At 41.3% G+C, this 23,303-nt stretch overlaps 2 protein-coding genes across 14 annotated transcripts; both read right to left on the reverse strand.

The window, feature by feature from the left end:
* Positions 1 to 818: 818 nt before the first annotated feature.
* zgc:66448 (uncharacterized protein LOC327401 homolog) lies at positions 819 to 15,111 on the reverse strand. Of its 13 annotated transcripts, XM_054781002.1 has the most exons (8): positions 14,662 to 15,111; positions 3,860 to 8,863; positions 3,641 to 3,686; positions 3,488 to 3,556; positions 2,603 to 3,367; positions 2,320 to 2,491; positions 2,107 to 2,235; positions 819 to 1,921 (listed from the first exon to the last, which is right to left on the reverse strand). In XM_054781002.1, exons 1-2 carry the CDS (start codon positions 15,074 to 15,076, stop codon positions 5,673 to 5,675), a joined length of 3,606 nt encoding a protein of 1,201 aa, XP_054636977.1. In that variant the 5' UTR covers positions 15,077 to 15,111; the 3' UTR covers positions 819 to 1,921; positions 2,107 to 2,235; positions 2,320 to 2,491; positions 2,603 to 3,367; positions 3,488 to 3,556; positions 3,641 to 3,686; positions 3,860 to 5,672. The 13 variants fall into 13 exon arrangements, with proteins under 13 accessions (XP_054636977.1, XP_054636976.1, XP_054636973.1 ...); XM_054781001.1 differs by lacking the exon at positions 3,488 to 3,556; XM_054780998.1 differs by having other exon boundaries at positions 2,603 to 3,556.
* Positions 15,112 to 15,515: 404 nt separating this feature from the next.
* On the reverse strand, positions 15,516 to 21,397 carry si:ch211-261d7.3 (uncharacterized). Its single transcript, XM_054781008.1, has 5 exons — positions 21,286 to 21,397; positions 20,724 to 21,004; positions 20,337 to 20,642; positions 19,801 to 20,223; positions 15,516 to 17,125 (listed from the first exon to the last, which is right to left on the reverse strand). The coding sequence occupies exons 3-5, from the start codon at positions 20,590 to 20,592 to the stop codon at positions 16,275 to 16,277; spliced, it is 1,530 nt and encodes a 509-aa protein (XP_054636983.1). The 5' UTR covers positions 20,593 to 20,642; positions 20,724 to 21,004; positions 21,286 to 21,397; the 3' UTR covers positions 15,516 to 16,274.
* Between the last annotated feature and the right edge of the window lie 1,906 nt (positions 21,398 to 23,303).

Consider the following 23,303-nt stretch of genomic DNA (forward strand, 5'->3'; position numbering starts at 1 on the left):
CCATTTGTAATTATCCTTGTTTGGTGCTGACACGTTCCAAAATAAATTTAAATTCAAATTAACTAATGAAGTAGTTTTCGCGAATGTGTAATTAAATACAGTGTACTGAGCAGGTGTTTAAACAGGGCTGACTGAGATTAAAGTAATTTAATTCTATGTAGATCCGATGAACACGAATTTGAAACCGCATTTACTGAATATTTTGTGTCATCCTTAAGTTTTTCTTGAATTAAACAATTGTTTACTACTATGCTTAATTCTCACGTTAAGAATTCTGATTTACTTTTAACATACTAATACTGTGCAACACATCCATCCATTTTCTATATTGCTTGCCTTGCTTAGAGTCACAGCTGAGCTGGAGCCTATCCCAGCTAGAATATATATGAGAGAGAGGCGAGGGGCACCCTGAACCAGTGGCCAGTCAATCACAAGACAAACATAGACAAACAACCATTCATACCTACACAGCAAATTCAGCAGGCCTAAATTGACACTGTAGGAGTTAATCAACACTTTCAAAGTGTCCCACGGGGTCCACTCTACAAAGTGCTATTTTAACACTTTTGAAAGTGTAGCCATTTTTACACCATTGTAGAGTCAATATTAACTATTTATATAGTTAAAATTTAACACTCAACACCAACCGGTGTTGCATTTTTTTAACACTAGTGAGGTGTCACAAATTAATTCTCTTAAGAGTCATTTATTGACTCTTATAGTGTCATTTTACTCTCAAAAGGAGTTGCAACATTAACACTATAAAAGTGTTAATATACTACAAAATAAAATGTAAAAAAATAAAAAAATATGACTAGTTGACGGCTTCACACATTTTATTCAAAAACATTTCATTTCCAACAAACAGTAGCTTAAATAACAGCAGGGCACTACAGTACGTATGCTCTTTGACAACTGTCATTAGAGCACTGCTTGTCAAATGGTCTGAAATGAGTCATTTCATTTAAACACATGACAGAAAACTCAAGCATTTGGTCTTCTATGCAGTACGCATTAAACAGGTCATCATAGTACATCGTTTCTACATTACAGCTATTGTGAAAGCACATTCTTTGTGTTTCATTATATCACAGATCTTCTTGAACACAGGTAGATCAAAGCTACATCCAGTACATATGAACAAACCAACATGGTGCTCTATACCGTAACTTCTCACTCAGTTGGTACTTGACACACTTGGAAGATGCTTGCAGACATAATGCCTGACCACGTTCCTCCCCACCTTTCAAGTTGCAGATTGTTTTTGAAGTTGTAGGGCCAAATGCAAATCTTCTAAAATAATCATTTTCATTATGAAAGGCCACGACAAACGACAGAGATTTTTGAAAATTTTAACCACACCTTTTGAAAGAATTGTGTTTGCCTTCAAAACGCATGCACCACGAATGGATAAGAGGGCCAATGCTTTGTATGCATCTTGGATAGTGTATCATCAAGCGGTGCTTCTTACTTCTTACCAGAAAGCAATGCTTTGTACCGAGTGTGGTGGTCACTTATCAGATGTTTCAAGTAAAGGATCATTCCATCAGTTATGGTGTAGGAGAACACTACAGGTATGTTGACAATCTGCATCAAAAGGAGGAGGAAGTTCCAGTGATCATTCTTCCTTTTAATGACATCACCAAATATAAGTGGAGTGTTACATAGAAGACACCATGACTGGGCAGCATTCAGACCCAAATGTTTGCTCTTATCCATTTTTAACCATACGAGAGACTGAAGACATAGTGAGCTTTCAACAGTTCATCAAAAGCTGCAATAAATGTATGTGCCTTGCATGAAACCGGCTTTTGGTCAATATTAATGTAGAACCTCTGGATGTCACCTTTGCTTACTGATGCAGAGGAGAAATGGTTGTCTTGTGTCAACAGTCTTAGAAGGGGGTCACACTGGCTCCTTCCTGTGGGTGAAAAGGGCAACAACAACAACTAAAACCCCTTTGCATGGTTTCCATTTCTCAGGTGTTCAGCACATCTTATTACAACATTGAATCAACACAATTAGCCGATTCAAGAACATCTGCAACCTAAAATGAATGCTTTTAGACAGAAATATTTTGATATGTAAAAATGGACCTTTGCATACCTTGAGATGTCTGAGAAGATGGTTGGCTGCTTGAGCCAAACTGATCTTTGCTGTTTTTTTCCTGGCCTCTAGAAGTCAGAGGGAGCAGATACAGGAGTAGAAGGATGGAGGATGTGTCACTGCCCCAGCCTAAAAGAAAAAAAATCATTTTTTAAACAGCTAGGAAATAAATATTTTAAGTTATTTGCGTAATACAGAACTGTTTCTACTGACCACAGCTGTCATCAGGTTGAGGTTCAGTTCCTGACAGCAACTTATCAATGTTCTGCTTTTGCGGGAGAGTCTTGCAGTCTGCAATGACTCTTGGTTTGAACACAGTTGACCACTTAGCCAGGAACCTCCGAGATACTTCATCACCAAACATCATTGAGAAATCCTGGTCAATCTATTAACAAGACATGAATATTTCATATACTGTAGGCCTACAGGTTTACAAATGGTTGACGTCATGGGTAATCTAATACTGAACTCATCCAAATGCTAAAGATTTCCTTACCAATCCAGGAACATCACGGAAGCGAGGGAACACATTGAGGAGAAACGATGATACATCTTGTGCTTGGATCATATTCTGTCGATACTGGAAAGTTGCTCTCATCTAAATTCCCTACCGAACCCTCCTTTCAAAAAACTTCATAGTTAATGATCACAGAACCATTCCCACACTACATGGTCTTACTGCAGTTGATGACAGTCTGGAATGACTGTTCTAATGGAAAGGGGGAAGTGACCAAATTATTCTTACCCATGCAGCTCCATCATATCTTCAAACAGGATGTTCACCATCTGTTTACACGTTGCATCAGTTAGTGTTTTAGTCTTGTTACACTCCTTGAACATTTCCTCACCTTTCGGATTAGTGTTACTACTGTAAATTTGTGCTTTAGTAATTAGTTCCTCAGTAACTACTGTATTTTTGTGTACCTTATTGTAAAGTGAGACCAAAAATACATTTGAGGCCTCAAAGATCATGACAACAATATCTCATTTGGACAAAACCAAGGTACCTGATGGGGTCCACACTGCCTGTGATATCTAAACCACCTCATGCATTTTCAAATGTTTTCACAAAACACCTGACTTGACAAGCTCATCAAAGACATCTCCAGCCACCTCTGAGAATAAGAATAAATAAAATATAAAACATCCTACTAAAATAATAAAATAAATATGGAAAAGACATAGTTGCAGGGCTTATGCCTTGATAAAAAAAAAAAAGATATTACTTGCCACATTCATGTAAGACTCAAGCAAAGGTTTTCTGTGAACCAAGAAGAAAAATAAAGATGCATCATTCTAAAAAAAAAAAAATGTGTAGTTCACTTCCAACACATGCCTGACAATTATTTTTAATTTAAAGTAACAATTACAGTTGCCCAACCTTGATATCGTGTATCTTGTACAGCATATCAAGTCCTTTGCTGTGGGCCAGCAGGCCTACGTGTGGGGGCTCCTCGTGCCAATTAGCTAGTTAGCCATTAGCTCATTAAAAATGAAGACAGTATAATGAAGATATAACATAGCGTTCACTTACTTTGCCAAATGTTGCACAGGCAGTGCCGATTCAGCTCACAGCAACACTATATAGAAAATATAACTTAGCAAAAACACGAGCTAACATTAGCAAAGGCTTTGCGTGAAAACAGCTGCCTCAGTTTATTAGTCTTAAATATCACACCAAAAACTAACGTTTTTTATGTGTAAACAAGGTACAACACAATTAATTAGTTCATCTATTTAAACGTTTACTTACCTACTGATGCAAAATGATTCCTAATTGTCAACTTCTTCCATCTGCTTTTCATTTCAGCAACGTGAGGTGAGGGGTGGAGTCTAAATGAAATGTCCGTGGGCGGAGCTTAAGACACGTGAACACTGTTAGGCGTTAAATGGAGTGTGAAAGTGTTGAATGTCTTTATTGTGACAATAACAAGATTTGAACATTTTCAACACTCCATTTTAACTCCAACACTTTCGTGATCCAGTGTTAAATTTAACATTTTTAAGAAAATGCAGTGTTAGATCAACTCCAAATAGTGTAAGATTGACACTCCCACTTCAAGATTCTCATCAACACCAAAAAATTAACACTCCTCCATTGCCTGTATACAGGCAATTTAGAGTGTCCAATTCGCCTAACATGCATGTTTTTGGGATGTGGGGGGATGTTGGAGAAAAGTCATGCACACACCCTGAGAACATGCAACTCCACACAGATATTCTTGATTCTAACCGTCATCTTCTTGTGCAACACAGCAATCTATGTTTTCTTCAACCCACAAGTGTCAAACACAATGCACAGGGGCCCACGAAAGACTGGGAATATGTGTGATAATATTGCACGTCATCTTTTTTCTTTGAAATGTATTGGTTCTTTCATTTTTGATAGAAATATTGCAGTACGTGCAGTTCTTCTAAACTTTACCTGATCATGCAACAAGACATTCCAGGCATCTCTTTAAATCATACTCAAATGTCTGCTTGTCACCTGGTCATTCTCTCACTTCAGTTCTCATTCCAAAGAAAGTTATCCATCAATTTGTTAGTAAAATATCAATCAAATGCATGGGCAATTGTGTGATAACATGAAGTTATATTCATATGTGTATTCATATACAGTATATTGACAGTTACAAGTGGCCCTCTGAGGGCAGCCTTAACTGCAATGTGGCCCTCAATGAAAACAAGTTTGACACCCCCGATTTAACCCAATATGGAGACATCACAGGAAGACTTTCATTCCATGCAAAAACAAAGGACAGAGGTAGCAGGTCTTGGTTTGTTTCCTCTTTAATCTTGTGGTATTACGTTTAGGTCAGTTAATACGTTTCAATTTGTCATTTTAACAGTGTTCTTTTTTTCTTACAGCATTTAGGAATATTGGCGTTAACAGTAGCTGTTCCTTACTGGATGGTGAATAGAGGTCTTGCTACTTGTATCAAGTAACTACTAAAAAGTTTACGTCAAAAAAAGCCCCTTGTTATGATGGATATTCTCACACTGTGGTAGCATACTTTGTTTTCTCAACTCCCCATGAGAACTTTATTGTTAATAGTAATGACTAAGTATTAGTATGACAGTCATACTAATTGTTTCAAACATGGAAAATGCAAGGGTTGTGATGTTTTCAGTGCACATGGAGGACAGTTGTTCTGAGGAGTGAGGTCATTGTTCAGTCTAAGTACAAACTAAGCCTAGTAGGATACAAACATAGCAGACATGCAGACTTCACTCATAAAAAAGGCACACTGTATACTGTACAAGGGACAAACTGTTAGACATATGGAAAAAAACATTTAAGTTAAAAATTGTCTAACTCTAAACATCATTGGCAGTAAATGAAATCTCACTGGTCCAAGTTGAAATTGCTTATTAAAATGCATTTTACAGAGTGACACTACTACATATAAGCCAAACCAACACTTTATGTAGTCTAATTTTGAGTGAAATAAAATAAGTGTGTAGCTTAATTCAAGTTTTTTTCACTTCCAATGCCCATCCAAAATGCACAAGCAAGAGTCAAGAGTCAGAATAAGAAATGCAAAAAAACCTAAACTGTAGTAAAGTCAAATCTCTCCTTGTGCATGTTGCAAGTAATGCATCTGTAGATCCAGCTCCCGCGGGAGAGAGCAGCCACATATCATGCACTGCAGAAGTCGGTCTGGGGCAAAAGGCAAACGGGAAACTCCGAGTTTGTGAGCTTCGGTCTGTGAGGAGAGCTGAGGTAGGGGCAGGGTTTGTGGCATGGGTGGTCTCTCGGTCATGACAGCCTGCGGGGTGAAGAAAATATTTGGGTGTGGTGGTCTCTGCAGTGCATTGACTGCAACAGCGTGAAGAGGGTGTGCGCCAGACAAAGCCAGTGCAGACAGTGGGGTGAGTGGTGGTGAGAAAAAGGGTGTAGGCTGGTTGAGGACGATCTGACTGCCAGTGACTGCCAAAGTTTGCTGCCGCAGCTCCTGTGTGCTCCTTGGTTTGAGCTGTCCAGTGAGAAGCGCAGGATTATTTTGGAAGCCCCAGACTGCAGTGCCTATCCCCTGGCCAAAGGGATGGATAGAGATGGGAAGTTGCTGTGTGGCAGTCTGATTCTGCACATTAGTCCAGGCTGCTGTCGCCACTCCTGCCTGCTTCTCGGGTGAGTTCATTTTGCCCGAAATCCCCAGTGGCGCTTGAATGTCCCACAGAGCGCCAACTACCCCTTGAGAAACAGGAGTTGAGAGTGGCATGAGGCTGCTTTGGTCTATCTGAGCTGCGGTTGGTACACCTGCTAAGGCTGAGGCTCTCTGTTTTTGGGACTCTACATCCATCTGCGACGCCTCAGGCTGGTTAACAGTCAACGATATTGCTTGCGTGAGTGTCTCTTGTGTTTGTGTAGACACCAGGGCTCCAGACCATCTTGGCGACTGTAGCCCTTGACTGAGAAGAGGAGGTCGGACACTCCACAACACTGCACCATCCATGAAGGACGACGGCCCAGCAGAGTTACGTTGCAAAGAACCATAGGAAGTAGTAGCTTTGAGCCCAGACTGCTCAGTCACTCGCAAGGGGCTGGATTTTTTCTGTGCATAAGCTTGAGGAGATCTCTCGAGCGGTGGGCTGTCAAACATTTGTGAGTGCCGCGATGACTGGACAGGCATCACCTCTTCACCATCCACCTTCCATTGAACAGGTGTCCTTTGTCGGTCAGAAAGCAATGCCTCCTTCCGCATTCTCACTTGCAACTCCTCGCACGAGGAGATCATGGAAGATTGTGACACTGTGTCCAGCTCTCTGTGCAGGTCAGCATCAAGAGGAGGCCCCCCTAACAGTCTAGACATACCCCATGTCGGCCTTCCCCCTCTGTTACCCCTTCCTCTCATTCTTCCAGCAGTGGAGAAGGAATGACCCTGACTTTGGCGCTTGCGAGAGTGGATCTTCTGGTGCACTAGCAAACTGCTCAACCAGGAAAAGGATTTGTTGCACTCGCCACAGTGATGAGGCCGCTCCCCCGTGTGCGTGTTCATGTGGTCGCGGAGCAGATATGCCAAACCGAAACTTTTCTCACAGAGGTGGCATTTATGAGGCTTCTCGCCGTTATGCGAGAGCATGTGGTGCTGCAGTTGCAGCTCGTCACTGTAGCCTTTGCGGCAACTGGTGCAGCGGAAGGGTTTTTCCTGATGCAGCTTCTGGTGGGTTCTCATGTTCTGCAAGAAGGCAAAATCCTTTCCACAGTCGGGACATTTGTGTGGCTTCTTACCCGAGTGGATGATGAGATGCTGCTGCAAGTAGCTGCTGAATCGGAAGCCTTTGCCACACACTTTACACTGGTAAGGCTTGTCCTTGGAATGGATGCGCATGTGCAAGTCTAATACTGAGCGATGGCGGAATGTTTTTCCGCACTCAGAGCACTTGTACGGCCTAATCGCTAAGCCTTCATTTCTGAATTTTGTGAGTGCATTTTCACCAATTACAGGTCTCAATTCTTTTGGAGCGACAGCTGCCATTTTGTCTGAATCTTGTGCTACATACTTGTGGGCTCTCAATATGTGTAATCGTAAACTTATCTCATCACGATAAGTACATGGGCAGTGTGGACAGGTGTGCCCTTTGTCCCAAACCTTTTTAACCTCTGGGGATGGCTGTGTGCTTCTCTCCAGTGTCTCATACTCCATCTCATGAATAAGCATGTGGGCTCTCAGGTTGGCCGGGGTGCTGCACGTCTGGGGACAAAGAGGACAGTTAAAAGTGCGTTTTGGTTCTTCACTCTGGTGTGCATTCTCTTTCCTCTGCAGTGCTTGCACAGGCACCGGTGCAGACACAGTGGTCTGCTTGGTGGGCTGCTCGGTAGAGGGAAGTGTGTTGGTTTGATGCAGCCTGTGCTGGCGACAGTGTGCCTTCATATTCTGAGCAAAAGCAAATTTTTTACCACATTCAGGACAGTTGAAAGCCTTCTCGCCCGTGTGCAGATACTGATGTTGTTGAAAGAGACTGCTGTACTTGAAAGTCTTACCACAAATGTTGCACAGGTGAGAGGGTTGCTTGTTAGTGTGCTTGCGACGGTGGTCTTCCATGATGGAGTGGTATTTAAAAACCATGCCACACTCAGGACATTCAAAGGGTTTAAGGTCTGGGTGACGTCGTTGGTGGACACGCATGATCCTGTAGTCTGGGAAGGTTTGACCGCACACCTCACATTTCACACTGTCCTCCTTGGAGTGGTTCAATATGTGCTTGGTGACAGATAATCTATACTGGAACTCTTGACGGCACACTGTACAGCGGTAAGGCTTGTCATCTGAATTGATGCATTTGTGGGACCGCAGCTTTCGCACTGAAGAGAAAGTCTTCTCACATTCTGCACACTGAAAGCCACGTTTCTCCTCGTACTTTGGCTCCTCCCTCTCTTCATGTTCATGTCTGTGTTTTATGAGGCTCCTACGGTCACTGAAGGAAAGGCCACATTCTTTACAGGTGAGTGGCACAAGTTCATCCTTGTGAGCATGATAGTGGCGGTGAAGGTAGAACGTCTCACGGCGAGTGAAGCACTTTCCACACTCTTTGCACTCAAAACGAGACTTTTTTGGCTTTGATGTTAAGTCAGCATCCTGGCCTTTGTCAGCCATATCGTGGTCTTCAACCACATCCACATCTTCCACTTGACTCTCTCTTGGCTCCCTCTCTAAGCTTTGTTGATCAACACAGGAATTTTCCTTCTCATGAACTTCCTCTGCATCAGGATGCGCTTCATCCAATGTTTCTTGTAGCACGCTCTGTGTAGTCTCTAAAAACAATATTGACATACAGAGCAAAAGTTTATATACACTTATTCAACCGAAAAAAAATCCCTTAACATGCAAATGTAACACTGCAACAAGTGACCAAATGCACAACACAAGCAGCAAGCTTGAATTTCTTTCAAACCTAAAGACATCCTGGGGACATTTTTGCCATTCTGTTTTAAAGTAATTTTAACTGTGTTGAATGAATATGAATATAAACATTTGCAAGAGGAGATTCATTTTTATAACATTTTTTCTTTGTAATCTGTTCCTTGAATTAGCCTACAATGGCAATGCTAGACAAAAAACAACACATTTGCTCCTCATGACAAAAAATGTCTCATTTGAAACCATGACACATTAGCATGCACATAAAAAAACGTGAAGACAAATATGTTTAGAACTTCAAAATAACTTTCTTTTGTCTGTTTTTTTTAAAATGTCACAATCAAAATGCAGGTATGCTGAAGCCTATCCCAGCTGGATCCACCCGTGAGTGCTTTTAGCTGCTTTTTAAGAAGAACAATATGTGCTTTCATGTCTAAGTCTCTTCTTTTGATTTGTTGCAAGTTGCTTTTTTTGAAAGAGTATCTCATGCTTTGCTTTGCTAGTGCTTCGGTTTTTATTATTTTTTATTACTGTATCATGTATTAAATTCTTGTATTTATTGTTTTATTATGTCCTTCATGTTTTTGGTATATAGTGTGAATGACTTGGGAGTTAATTGAACTATAATTTAGGGATGAGATGCGACTTTAAGCTTGACTTACATCACAGTCTTGGAACAAAACTCACACTTAACCTGAGGACCGCCTGTAATGTTTATGAGCATGGGTCGACACAAAGAAATGAATGTACTGTATGGGAAACACTGTTTGGAATAAAAGTGTTTTTAATTTAGCGTTGTTATGTAATCATAATGGCCTTTAAAGAGTAAAAATGCCCCAAAAAATAAATACTCTGTATATTTCAGGGTTTCCCCTTGGATTTTTTTAAGCTGTGGTGGGTGGGCTGCATGGGAGAGCGGACTGCTGCTGCTGTGTCGTGTTGCTGCTGCGTCTGAATTTTTTTTTTTGCTATGATGACAAATTATTTTGTATGACTTATTAATTTAACTTATTTATTTCACTTTTTTCTCAACAACCAGCAGAACATGAACCTTGCAGAACATTGCAAAACTGCCAAGTTAATGGCAAAGTTGCTGAGAGAACCTAAAGGGATAGTTTGTTTTTTTTTGACATGAAGGTGTATGTTATCCCCATCAGCAGTGTAGTGCATCAACAGTGACTTACCCCCCACTTTGTCACATGAGCCCAGTTCTGGTCGGATTTCGCTGATGAGGAACATAGTTCCACTTAGTTGGTGGGGCCGCTTAAGTAAAGAGTTTGGCGTCTCAAAACAATATGCGTTCAAAAGAGTAATACATTTGCGTCACAAAAATGCTTCCTCAAAAAAAAATCAGACCTCAGAATCGCTTGGCGTTACTTTCTCTCCCGTCTTATCACTGTGCGTTGTCACCTATCAATGTGTTCCACAGCGGATGATAAACGCTGAAGACTCATCCGTGAACACTGTGGAACACATACACAACAATGGACAGGCAAAAGCGCTCAGTGATACGACGGGAGAGAAGATAATGCCGAGCGATTGTGAGGTCTGATTTTCTCGAGGAGGCATTTGTGTGATGCAAATGTTATACTTTTTTGAAAGCATATTGTTTTGAGAAGTTAAACTCTGTACTTAAGTGGCCCCACCAACTAACCAGAACTATATTCCTGTTCACCAAAAGCCGACCAGAACTCGGCTCACGATAGAAGCTTAGCCTGTGTGCCTGTGAGCTGTTGTCAATTGTCTACACATTTTACAGACTAGTTTTCATTCTCTCTATAATAAGAAACAAAGCGAACGCATATCTGGTCACACAGGCGCAAGTGGCAGCAGGGCAGATAGGTGATTCCGGTGCATGTTTATCAAAATGAAAGCGCAGTGAAACATTTTAATAATATTTTAAATTGTTAAAATTAAATCAAATTAATTTTTTTTAAAACCCAAATTTATTAAGGTGTGGCGGCTTTTATTTTGTCGTGGCGCTGCGCCATGATCAATTACATGTAGCAGTAGTAGTAACAGGCTGACCTGTTTGAAGTGGAAACAAATATTGATATATTTGATTTTTTACAGCAGTTCTAAGAAGCTTTTTGTCCTTTGTTTTTCTTTCTCCCCAATGAAAACAGTGACATGTACATTTCATGCAGCTGGATGGACAACTTAAATAACAAAAGGAATTATTGCCGATAAACGATATGATTGTCTACATTATTTTAAGATAAGATTAGATAAGAGATAAGAGATAATAGATAATAGATAAGAGATTTTTTTTTTTTACTAATTTAATGATATAATATATGACGACATAATGCGAGTACAACATCTCAAAAAGCAATAAACTTTAATTTCTGAAGAGAATTTAACATTGTAATTGGAATATCAATGTTAAATAAAATAAATTAAACATAATAAAAAAAAGACAAAAAAAATAATAAAAAGGCCTTTGTCAAAAAATTGCATTTAAATAAAAACTTCAAAATTGACAAAAAACTGAGAAGGCGACATTGTGTGTGAATGCAAAAGTCATCCTATTTGCACATACACTTCATTGATTCACTTTTGCAACATTGTGTGTGGAATACGCTGTTGACGTTTAATGTGGTGTAATGTTTTGTTTAAGTTTGGTCAAAGTACATGTTTTGGATGCAGAAAAATGCATTTGGTGCACAGTGAGGTGTTATACTTTGAGCATCACGGCAGCTGAAATGTAAGTTCCACTGTTATGTCACAAATGTTTTCATGTCACAAAATGACGGGCTGATATTGACATCAGATCGTGCTTTATACACAACAGCCACAAATAAAGTCTTCGACACTGTTTCCCCTATTTATTCAATATGTTTGCAGTATATTTTCACAAGGCTATCGCTTCAAATCACTGTAGTCTGTGCGTCATGACCCTTGAAGTAACTGCACCCATTTGCGTTTGCTTGCTTGTTACTCCTCACAACGCTTACTGCTAGCTCCCCGCTTCCCCCCCCACAAAGTGACTGAATGACTGACAGGAGGGTTCACTCACTCTGTTCATTCCTCTATAGAACCAATACACCCAGGTGTTAAGACAGATGCACAGAGTGAACCCTCTTGTCATCCTGCCTGTTTGGTAGAGAGAGGGGGGGAAAACAAACATGCATGCACATGTCAATATACTGAGGCCGGCAAAATGATCAAGTTTGTTTTTAATTTAATGTGCAGTTAATTGATTTATTGATTACAGTGACAGGCAGTATAATACTTTAACATCAGTTTTTGAGAAGCTGACATTTTTTTAATCTGTGCACCTCAAATGTGAGTTTTTGTTTTAAATATGATACTGCATTTTTTTTTAAATGCATGAAAATCAATGTTGCTGCCAATCACAGACAACTCCCTCCACCCACCTCCAAATATCAAAAATGTAAGGAATGAAATATATTTTTGTTATTTTATAAAACAAGTACATTTTTTTTCTTAAATATGATATATATTTTTCTTGTTACATTACACCTTTTGCTCTAATTTTCCCATGTTTGCTCTGGTTTAACCTTATTTCTAGAATGTGCAGTGGGCCAAGAAATTATGAGCTATGAGCTGCAAATGGGCCGTCGGCCACACTTTGGCCACCTCTGCTTTGACTTCAAATGAGCTTTTCGGTTTGTGTCATAAGAAACGTGCGTCATTATCACATGTTTTAAAACCTTATTTAACAACAGAACATGAAGTTATTGACTTACAAGTGTTCGTTTCTTTAGGTACAGTGGTAGATGCACATGTGTGCAGCTAATGACAGGTGATTAAAAAAATATTCCTGGTTCCATGGCTCCAAGTAAGCAAGTGCTGATTTTAAATATAATGCACACACCATCGTACATGGAATTTCGCACTAGAATGACGAACAGAGGCGTTATAATGCTGGACCAAGTCAGCTGTGGTTGCTTTTTCAGACTTCTGATTGGCCAAAATACGCAGGAAAATCGATAACATTTTTAAAAACTTGTGCGTATGGAGATTTTGACAACATTGGAGTGGGAGAGTGGTGTGTTTTTAAAAAATTTCTGTTTGTGTGGATATAGCATTAGCTTGTTAGTGGGTATACGACGACGCAAGTTGAGTGGATAAGTGAGCTGTGTTGAGTGTAAATCCAGACTTGCGTGTTCAGCGAAGGTAGCTTTCTTTTAAAAGCAGCTGTATCACCATGGTAACTTAGGCTAAACTCCATAACCTGGTCCGACCAGGTTATGTCCAGGCTTTCAGATTATAATTGGCTATAAAAGTGCGACTGAGATGGCGTCACCATTTATTTACAACGAATGAGGTTCCCGGGGGGACATGGAGAAACTTTTTTTTTTTTTTTTAAAAAAGATCATTCCCTGATGATATTATCCATCTATAAATGAGATAGATTTTCATGTGAGGGAATACCCTAGATATGCTCATATGAGCACCAGGAATAAAATTCAATGCGAAATATTAATAATCAGGCCAGCTTTAGCAGACATAAACATCACAGGAGTCTTGCATGAGTACTCATGTCAACACTGCCATCTAGTGGTCACAACGAGATACAACAAGAAACAACACCACAAAGATTTTTTTATGTTTTTGCTCCAATTTTAAATTTTTTTTTTTTTAAATTGATTAAGTGTTAAAATGTCAAAGTTGTGTAATGTTGATCGTTGATAAATGAAAAGACTAGTTAGTATAATAATCAGTGTTAACTTGCCCATTGCTCAACATTATTCTGTCAGCGGTCCTTCTTCGCTCTATTGGCGGCGACAACGTTGCTCTCAGCAGTTAACTTTTGTAAAATACACTAGCTGGGACCACTTCACTTTTCAGCGGAAGTAGAATAATATGACGTCAAAGGCCCACTTTCATGTGAACGCGCACTTAGCGCAAAGCCAGAAACCGGACTTGACAAAGTAAGCTGATAACCATCGTCGCGGGACCAATTAAGTCTGATTGCGAATGTCAAGTTTTGTTGAGTTGCATCTTGAGCACAAAGCCTGGGTTTGTTGAGCCACTTTCGCCGTATATCCCCTTTGTGTCCTGTGGGGAGCAAACGTTGGTAAAGATCTGAAATCGGTGGAGAAGGCATTCGGGGATGTGGGCTGTCCACCTCTCCTTGAGTCACAGGAAATAATGTTGTACAAGCTGACTAATCACGGCCTTAATGGTCAGCGTCGCTGCCGCTTGTGGACTTTATTATTTTAAAAGATAAACGTCACTTTACACGGAGTGACTGACGAGTTCATTATGCTCCAGCATCACTGCGCTGGCATAAACAATGCCGGCTGGCTTAATATGAAACCTGAAACTGTAGAAATGCAACAATATGCGTACCTAAGAGCACTGAAGTGTATTTAAGTGTCAAAATGCGTGCAGTGTACAAAAAATGAGTACATGTTGTCAGTTCTGAAATTATTTGTGGACTTTAAAAACTACTGGATAAAGCCTCAAGCTGATGTAGTTTTAAAAGATGATTGGTGACATATGATTAAAGATTATTAAAGTGACATATAAGCATGTTTTTTCAGCGATTTTTAGGAAGTTTACATTTTTTGTCATAAAGGGTCAATTTATGAGAAAATTTTAATTTAGCTTTTAAGGGTTAAGATAGACTGGACATGGAGGTAAAGTAGTAGTTTTGGTAAACCGGGAGGCTAAAGCTAACAGTAAAATACAGTAGTGCGAAGTAACGCCGTTAGCGTACCATTATTGTTTTCCTCCTTGTGGGAGTGAGACACTTCGCCGCCGCCGCCGTCGTCGTCGTCGTCTTCTGTCTCGGAAGAGTCGAAAGGCCGCAGCTCGCCTCCTGGTGACTCGGCCATTTTTGGCTCAGACGCTCCGTCTTCCAGTGAATTAAATGTTTGGTCGCCTTCAGCCCCGGGTTCACTAACCTCAGAATGGCTGGGAAAGGAAGCGCTGTCGTTTCCAACATTGGCACTGAGCTGGCTATATTGGCTCACTCCGGGTTTATTAAAAGTCCTTTCTTCCGTCTGGTGTGAGTTACCGTTCAGATGCACCGCGTCTAACCTGCTCCCAGATGTGTGTACATCTTCCGCCAGGGAGTTAGGTCGTTTTGGAGACTCTGGTGGGGATATGGCGGCCATGTTTCCCCCACGCATCCCTCGTCTCTAGCATGTTGGCCAAGCTAAACATGACATTTCCGCTTGGGATTTTCAAAATAAACCCCAATTACTATGATCTTACCGGCACGACAATAAGACAGTTTTATTTCTATAGCGCCAATTGACAACAGACGTTATCTCAACGCACATTACACGTTCAGCGGGTCAAGAACTACGCTCCTCATACAATAATGAAAACTCCGTCGAGGGAAGAAACCTCTGACAGAACCCTCTGAAGGGTGACCGTCTGTCTCAACCGGATGTGTTGAGAAAGACAGCGTGAGGGAACAGAGTAGATCAAAGGGCTGAGCAATTGGTGGAGCGATGAGGGATGAGAAAACAATGTTGAGGGATGAGAAAACAATGTGTATAACAATAATATATTATTAACAACTGTATCAGCGGGAAAGTCAAGGACCCCATGATTTTTGTCCATGTCACACTTTTATTTCAGTGTTAATACATTTCATTGAACCAGTCGCTATCTACAAAATATAGCTTGTGCAAAACTATAAAGATGGCAATATGCAGTTCAAGATAACTATCTACAAACACATCCATGTGCACTCCATGCAAGAATATAACAGCACTACATATTTATGTATGCTTTTAATTTGACCATAGGGCCAAAACTCTGAAGCCTACTGTGATGCTTATGTTTCAGGCATGTAAGCCATAACTTTATGAAAGGGCTAGTCTGGAATACTTTTGTCCCAAAAATGCATTGAACATAACACATTATGTGCCAAAGCTGTAAAAATATTCACTGTGAAACTGTTAAAACACAGGCATACATTTGCAGGTACTTACAATAGCTATTGAGCTACAATATATGGTACAAGTACTTGATGACATAGTGTACAAGGAGCACTTTATACAGTACATAACAAGCTCTGCCAAAAAGCATGAACTTAAAACAGCACCTACTTAAATTCTAAAATGAAGTGTATGCAAAGGGGTGATGTAGACTTGTAGCTCAATATGTACAATGCATCTATATTTAAGGCCACCCTATAATCTCATGAGTCTAATAGTGCTTTATGAAGACCATGTTGAAGTGCATGGGGGGTTTTGAAGCAAAACTTCAAACATTTCTACAGAAATAGAAAAAAGCAAGAAATATTATTACTGTAACTTCAATTATCAAGTATGCAAAGTGTGTGCTTTTAATTCACCGCTCCCTCCTTTTTCCTTTTTAGCGTCGTCTCCTGCGCCTGTGATCGAAAGCTCTCCCTCGCCGTGGTTTCTGCGCGCTCCCGTTCATGTCTGCTGCAGGATGAGAAGCAAAAGTGGCTCCATCGTCAGGTGACGATGGCGAAGGGGCCAGGGCTCCAGCGGAAAGACTGTTTGAATGCTGAGCGAGCTGCAGATGTAGTTTTGTTGATTGTTGTTGTACTACATGCTGCTGATGTTGTAGTGGCTGTGGTACTTCAATCTGCTGCTCTAGCTGCTGTTCAATGTGCTGCAGCTGCTGCTGCGTCTGAGCTGACTGCGAGTGCTGCTGGGATGTCTGTGAGTGGCGCGTCTGCCGTACGCGCTGTTGTTGTTGCTGCTGCTGCTGGGCCTCCAGCACTCCTAAGAGCCTTTGCAGGAGGACGTTGTTTTGCTGTAGACTGAGTGCTAACGCCTCTTGGGAAGCCACAAGTGTTCTCATGTCCTGTGTGAAACACTCGGCGAATTCCCGCAGACTCTTCTCCACACGATTCCCCAGCTGAATCGCCGCCTCTCCTAACCCTCGTAGCTCATCTTCAAGCCAGGAGCTGCGTGGCGGGGCTTCGAGGGGGCCCTGGTGTGCTCCAAGTGATGGCTGAGGACTGCTGGGCTGAGGGCTTCCGTTGAGGAAAGGAGCGCTGTAGAGCGGGGAGGGAGGCAGCCATCGTTCTGAAGGTGGAGGTGGTCCGATGCCCAGACCTAGTCCTAATCCTAGTTTGTCTTCCATGCTGTTGTCTTCATGTTCACAGTCCGGCTCTCCGACATCTCTCTCATGCTCTGGATTGTCCTCATCCTTCTCCAAACAGTCTCTCTCAGACCCCTCTCCTCCAATACCTGCACACATCAACATCAACTATGAAATGCAGTTTCAAAGTAGCTAACGCACCCTCTTCCACAGCACTGGTTTACAGTGTTCCCTCGTTTATCGCGGGGAATAGGTTCCCAAATAGCCCGCAATAAGGGAAATCCGCAAAGTAGCCAACTTTATTTTTTTTGCAATTATTATATATGTTTGTAAAACCCCTCACCATACACTTTCTACACTTTTCTCAGACAGGCATCAACATTTTCTCACATTTCTCTTGTTTAAACACTCTCAAACCTCTGTTTGAATTTTAATAAACAACCTACAAGGTTGGACATAAGAAATTATTAAGTGATACACGTATTTCACTCCTCTCACTGTGCCCTTTCATTCCCGGCGCCGCTGCGCTGAAGCGTTTTTGTATACTTAAAACATATTGCTGCAGTACTTCACCTGTTGCAGCCCTGCTCCTCCTCGAACCGAAGACTAATTTATTCCGTAATGTCACCCTACAGCTGCGTAACTTCTACCTTCCTTCAGCATGTCCAAATGTCCAACTTTTTGTGCGATGGATGGTTTCTTCTCTGCCTTTTGGGTGCTGAACATTTCGGAAACATTGTGGGTTTTGTTGGGGAGAAAACTTGCACGTCACACTGCAAGGCAAGCTTTTTGCTAGCGATAAACACAACAGGAGACATGGCCGTATAGGCGGGTTCTCCTTTGGCTAATAAGAACGTAGAAGATAATGGGCGGGTTCTCCCTTAGCCAATTACATCGCAGAACACAATGCATGTTCATATACTGTCAAAAAAAAAAAAAAAAAAACCTCTACAACTGCACTAAAAAAAACCCTGCAAAAAAGCGAGGCCGCGAAAGGTGAACCGCAATAGAGCGAGGGAACACTGCACTTGCTATCGATGCTTTTCTACCAGCAAAACCAGAAACTACTGCTCTAGTTGACTAACTTTGAGCGGTCGGTTTTCCATATGCAGTCAAACAATACTGCAGGAAAACTCGAATGCACATTGAAATCGCCAGTTGGAACGAGACATGCTGACAAATAAGCAACTAAGGGAACTCCACTTATTCTGAGGGCAATAAGAAAACAAACCACTGCAACAAAGTCAGTGTTTCCCATACACTCATTTATTTGTGACAGCCTGCCACAAATAGATTTGGCGCTATCCGGTTTGCCCTCGCTCATGAACACATTATAATGCAACTGATCTGCCCAAGAATACGAAGAAACAGCAGGAGAGAGGAGTAATCAGAGCCCTTTAAATTTGATCAAAATAACGACGCGACAATTCTAGAATTCTAGTGGAGGGACTTTTGGAAATGTTAGATGTAGTTACATATAGGCCTCTCTTGGTAAAAAGACATCTGACCTGAAGTGCCCCGGACTTGCTCCTGCACTCGTGTAAACAACGAGCACTTGCACCTGTGTATCATTCTTCCTGGTACACTAAATTGTTTAACCTGAGCTATCGTTTCTGAGACTTATTTGGAAGCATTAAAGATGACAAACCAACAGGGACCAAAACTTTCAGAGACATGAAAGCACGTAAAGAAGCAACACAAGAACGTTCCTTTGCCTATTTGTTTTGCTTTTCATGTTTTTCCTCATATTTTGCAAACACGTCATGGCCAACTATGCAACTTGGACGATCGCGTCATTACGCCACCCCTCCCCACAACCCACCGCCACCACAAATACATTGCAGTCCTGCGGGAAACACTGGCAGTGGTTCTACAGTATTGACCCAAATATTAGATGTACAGTAAGACATACACTACTCACAACATGTTAGGAATGTTCCACTTTTTCGAGAAATTTCAGAATGAAGCTAAAATGCACTATAACCTTTACAGGTGAACTGAATTTGACCTTCCATGTCCAACTGTTCAATGTTTCAGTGGTTTTTACACAACTTGCTTGTTCTCTAACTAGGAGCCGAATGGCAAAACTGATAACAGATGAGTAATCCATGAATGAATGCCTTGGTTCCATTAGAACTGGTATTCAAACAGTCCTCTTCATCATGCGACCAAGACGACATCTAACAATTCCTCTACAGTACCTGATTCAGTTAAAGGTTATAGTGCATATTAGCTTCATCCTGAAATTTCAAGTGAAAGTCAAATAACCCTAACTTTATGTAAGTAGTGTATAATTGATCATAATTTTTTTTTTAATGATCATCGTAACTCCTCTGTTGTTTGCTAACTTAAAAACGGAGGAAAAAATCTAAACTCTAATTTCTAAATAATTACAAAATTTTGTTTTGTCATTTTTTTTAAAAAAGATTTTGTTTCAATTTGACTTAACAAGCTGCATCACAAACAAGGACTCGCTCTGCAATGTCGTTGGCATGTTGGCCAACACTTCCTCCTCTCTTTTCCCCGTCCCCCAGCACCTTGGCTACCATTCATCAGCTCGTGGGGGAGGCGACTGCATTAATTAATTGACTTTTCTTTTGACTTCTCTTTAATACCTCCATGAATGTACTGTCAAGTAAGCCAGCGTGCCATTATTATTTTTTTTTTTTGTTAAGAAAGCCCCTCAGTCTACTCTCCAAATAGTACGTCTTTTCAAACGACTGTTATCCTTTCCACATAAACGCTGGTTCCCTACAACAAGTGACACTGCTAACAAATAAAATCATGTCTTGTAAACATACTCGAGGTAAGAAACATACTTTACCCGTGTCAGATTCAGGGAAGCACGGGAAACTGGGCTTTGGTCTGGAGCTTTGCTTTTGCTTGCCATGTTGAAGCCTGGGGCTCGACTGGGAAGACTGTCCAAGCATCGACACTCTGCTGGGCGGCACAGACCAGCTGCGGTGGCGGGCGTCTGCTAGCCGGCCCCCGTTGCGTCTCTTTAGGTCATCCCAACGCTTCTTAACCTCCCGAAGCGTACGCGGGACTCTGGACACGGCGTTGACCCTCTCGAGGATCCCAGCCCATATGCGTTCTCTTTCTCGCCGACGGAGCCTCCCCGCCGGGCCAAATAGCTCTCCTTCACATCGTGTCACCTCAGACACCAACACCTCTAGCTCTGCGCCGCTGAAACGACTCTTTCTTTTCCCTGCGCCATTGGCTGCCAATGCAGCCGACATTGCTCTGTCTGTAGAGGAAACACCCAAAAAATAGTAAGGCGAAACTGTTTTCAGATTCATTTCCCAGTTCTGGGGTGACATTTGAAAAACGGAGAGAATTTGCAACATGATGATGGCTTACTTTGTTCAATTGACAAGAGGTCGTCTGAGGACATGCCGGGCGCCATCAAGTTGGGGTGCACCACTACCACATTGAAAGGCAGCCCCCCACGCACGCCACTGCTCTGGTCACAGCTGCCCTCAGAGTCGTCGTCATCCCTGGGGAAGCCGTTGTCGGACGTCCCCCCTCCAGAGTGTCCCTCGGGAGACTCCACTTTGATGTGCATGGGAGGTGATTGCTCATACAGCAGCCCCCCCTCCTCGTAGTACTCCGTCATGGGTCAAGGGCAGGTTTAGTGCAGAACTGACTGGGGGGCCAATTCTGGTACTGACGAGTGAGGCCCCATTAACACCAGTTTAAGGTATCTTTGGGGGGTATTACACTACTTAAGACATGACAAATACTCACTATTCTGGATCGGTCACGTTGGAAAGTAGAATGCCATGAAGCTTGTGAGGTGAAAAGAGCTATTAATTCCCCATTATGCCTGTCTATTCAGGCCATTTTCGATAGTAAGTTAGTGCGATATCATCAGTTTCAACCATGGGGCCATGGCAGCTAAAAACATTTTCTAAGTTTCATATCACTATTATTATTTTATGTAAATGGACTCAGTGGGATGGTGTGTACATCTTGACAGCCCAGCTGTGACAGTGATGCATCATCCAGCCTAAGAATCGCCTCCAAAGCTAAAAAAAAAAACAACAGATGTGACACATTTAACAAATAGGCTACTTATCAACACAAACATGTTCATAATGGGCCGCGTTGTTAATGTCAACACGCCGTCGCATCGATGTGCAGTTTTTGACTGCACCACAACGTCATACATTGACATGGTGACAGCGGCAGGAAGCTAGCTGCTGGCTAACAGGCTAACACAGATTCTTTCAACGGCGCAGATATGACGTGTCACAAAGAACCAAGTGGATATTATTATTAAGAATGTAAATGGGGTCGCTTCTCCTACCTCATGACAACGCCGTGTTGTGGAGGGAGAGACACAAAAACAAAACACGGTCCGTGCAGCTGTTAGCTCGGCGACGGGTACACACACAGGAGACGGTCGCGTTCTGTTGACGTCATCATGAAGTGGAGCACCAACCACCAACAATCACAAATGACTATTACAGTACAGTAATTGCAAATGTTACCAGTGGGGATAAACTGCTGATTAATTACGGTCAAAGTTTACACATCAATTAGTATTATTGCATACTAATCCAAATGTTATTATATTGTTATATATCACTCATTAATACTTAATTTAATAACTGACCAGATTAAAACAGCCATCAAAACGTTTGGCTTTCTGTCTCATTGTATTTGCATTCACTTTTTTGTGTTTTTACATGAGTGACATGAAGATGTTGATATCGCTCCGATATCTACTCGGTAATTCCAGGCCAGTATTACCAATACTTTTTTTGTTTTTTACCTGAAAATGTTTAAGATCATTGAATGATTTTGTGTTCAAATTATCAAGATTATCAAGATGTTGTCAAGATTATCATAAAGGACATCAAAGCACAACAATTTTAGGCAAATAAAAAAACATATTTATCAACAGATTTATTTGTGAACAATGTATAATACAATAGTGTACGACAATGTAACAATATCAACATAATGATTAATTGAGTCCCTTTTATTACATGCAATTGTTTGAGCATAATAAAGTCACTGGTACAAAATATGCAAACAGAAGCAAAAACTATTATCAGATCTCATTCAAATCCTTTGACATTTTGGCCCCAAATCCTCCTGTGTCCAAGAACTTATTCCCTGAGTTTGGAACAGTATAACAATATACTTTATACATAAAAAATATCAGTCAAAATATAAATACCCTGTGTGAAAAACTGATTGCTTCCCCTGTTAAAACATTACTTAACTGAAATGAATTGAGATTTGAGCTCTGGGACTCCAGCGAACCACAGTGAAAGCCATTAACCACAAATGGCGAAAACATGAAACAGTGGCGAACCTTCCCAGAAGTGGCCGTCCACCCAAAATTACCCCAAGAGCGCAGCGACGACTCATCCAAAAGGTCACAAAAGACCCCACAACAACATGCAAAGAACTGCAGGCCTCACTTGCCTCAGTTAAGGTCAGTGTTCATGACTCCACCATATGAGGCCGGCCTACCAAAATTACCCCAAGAGCGCAGCGACGACTCATCTAAAAGGTCACAAAAGACCCCACAACAACATGCAAAGAACTGCAGGCCTCACTTGCCTCAGTTAAAGTCAGTGTTCATGACTCCACCATATGAAAGACACGGTGCAAAAATGGACTGCATGGTCTCAATTTTGCCAGAAAACATCTTGATGATCCCCAAGACCTTTGGGAAAATACTCTGTGGTCTGACGAGACAACAGTTGAGCATTTTGGAAGGTGTGTGTCCCATTACATCTGGTGTAAAAGTATTGCCACATTTCAGAAAAAGAACATTATACCAACAGTAAAATATGGTGGTGGTAGTGAGATGGTCTGGAGCTGCATCGGTTAATCCTGAAAAACCCTCCAACGTGGCTGAATTACAACAGTTCTACAAAGATGAGTGAGCCAAAATTCCTCCACAGCGCTGTAAGAGACTCATTGCAAGTTATCGCAAACGCTTGATTGCAGTTGTTGCTGCTAAGGGTGGCCCAACCAGTTATTAGGTTTAGGGGGCAATCACCTTTTAACACAGGGCCATGTAGGTTTGGATTTTTTTCTCCCTTGATAATAAAAAGTTTCATTTAAAAACTGCATTTTGTGTTCATTTGTGTTCATTGACTAATATTTAAATAGGTTTGATGGTCTGAAACATTTAAGTGTGACAAACATGCAAAAAAAAAAAGACATCAGGAAGAGGACACACTTTTTCACACCACTGTATATAGTCACTTGTTCCAATCAATCCATTTTCTATATGGCTTGTCCTCATTAGGGCCACGGGTAAGCTGGAGGACACATAGGGAGAACATGCAAATTCTACACGGA

The sequence above is a fragment of the Dunckerocampus dactyliophorus genome, chromosome 7 (assembly GCF_027744805.1).
Source record: "Dunckerocampus dactyliophorus isolate RoL2022-P2 chromosome 7, RoL_Ddac_1.1, whole genome shotgun sequence".
NCBI classification, from domain to species: Eukaryota; Metazoa; Chordata; class Actinopteri; order Syngnathiformes; family Syngnathidae; genus Dunckerocampus; species Dunckerocampus dactyliophorus.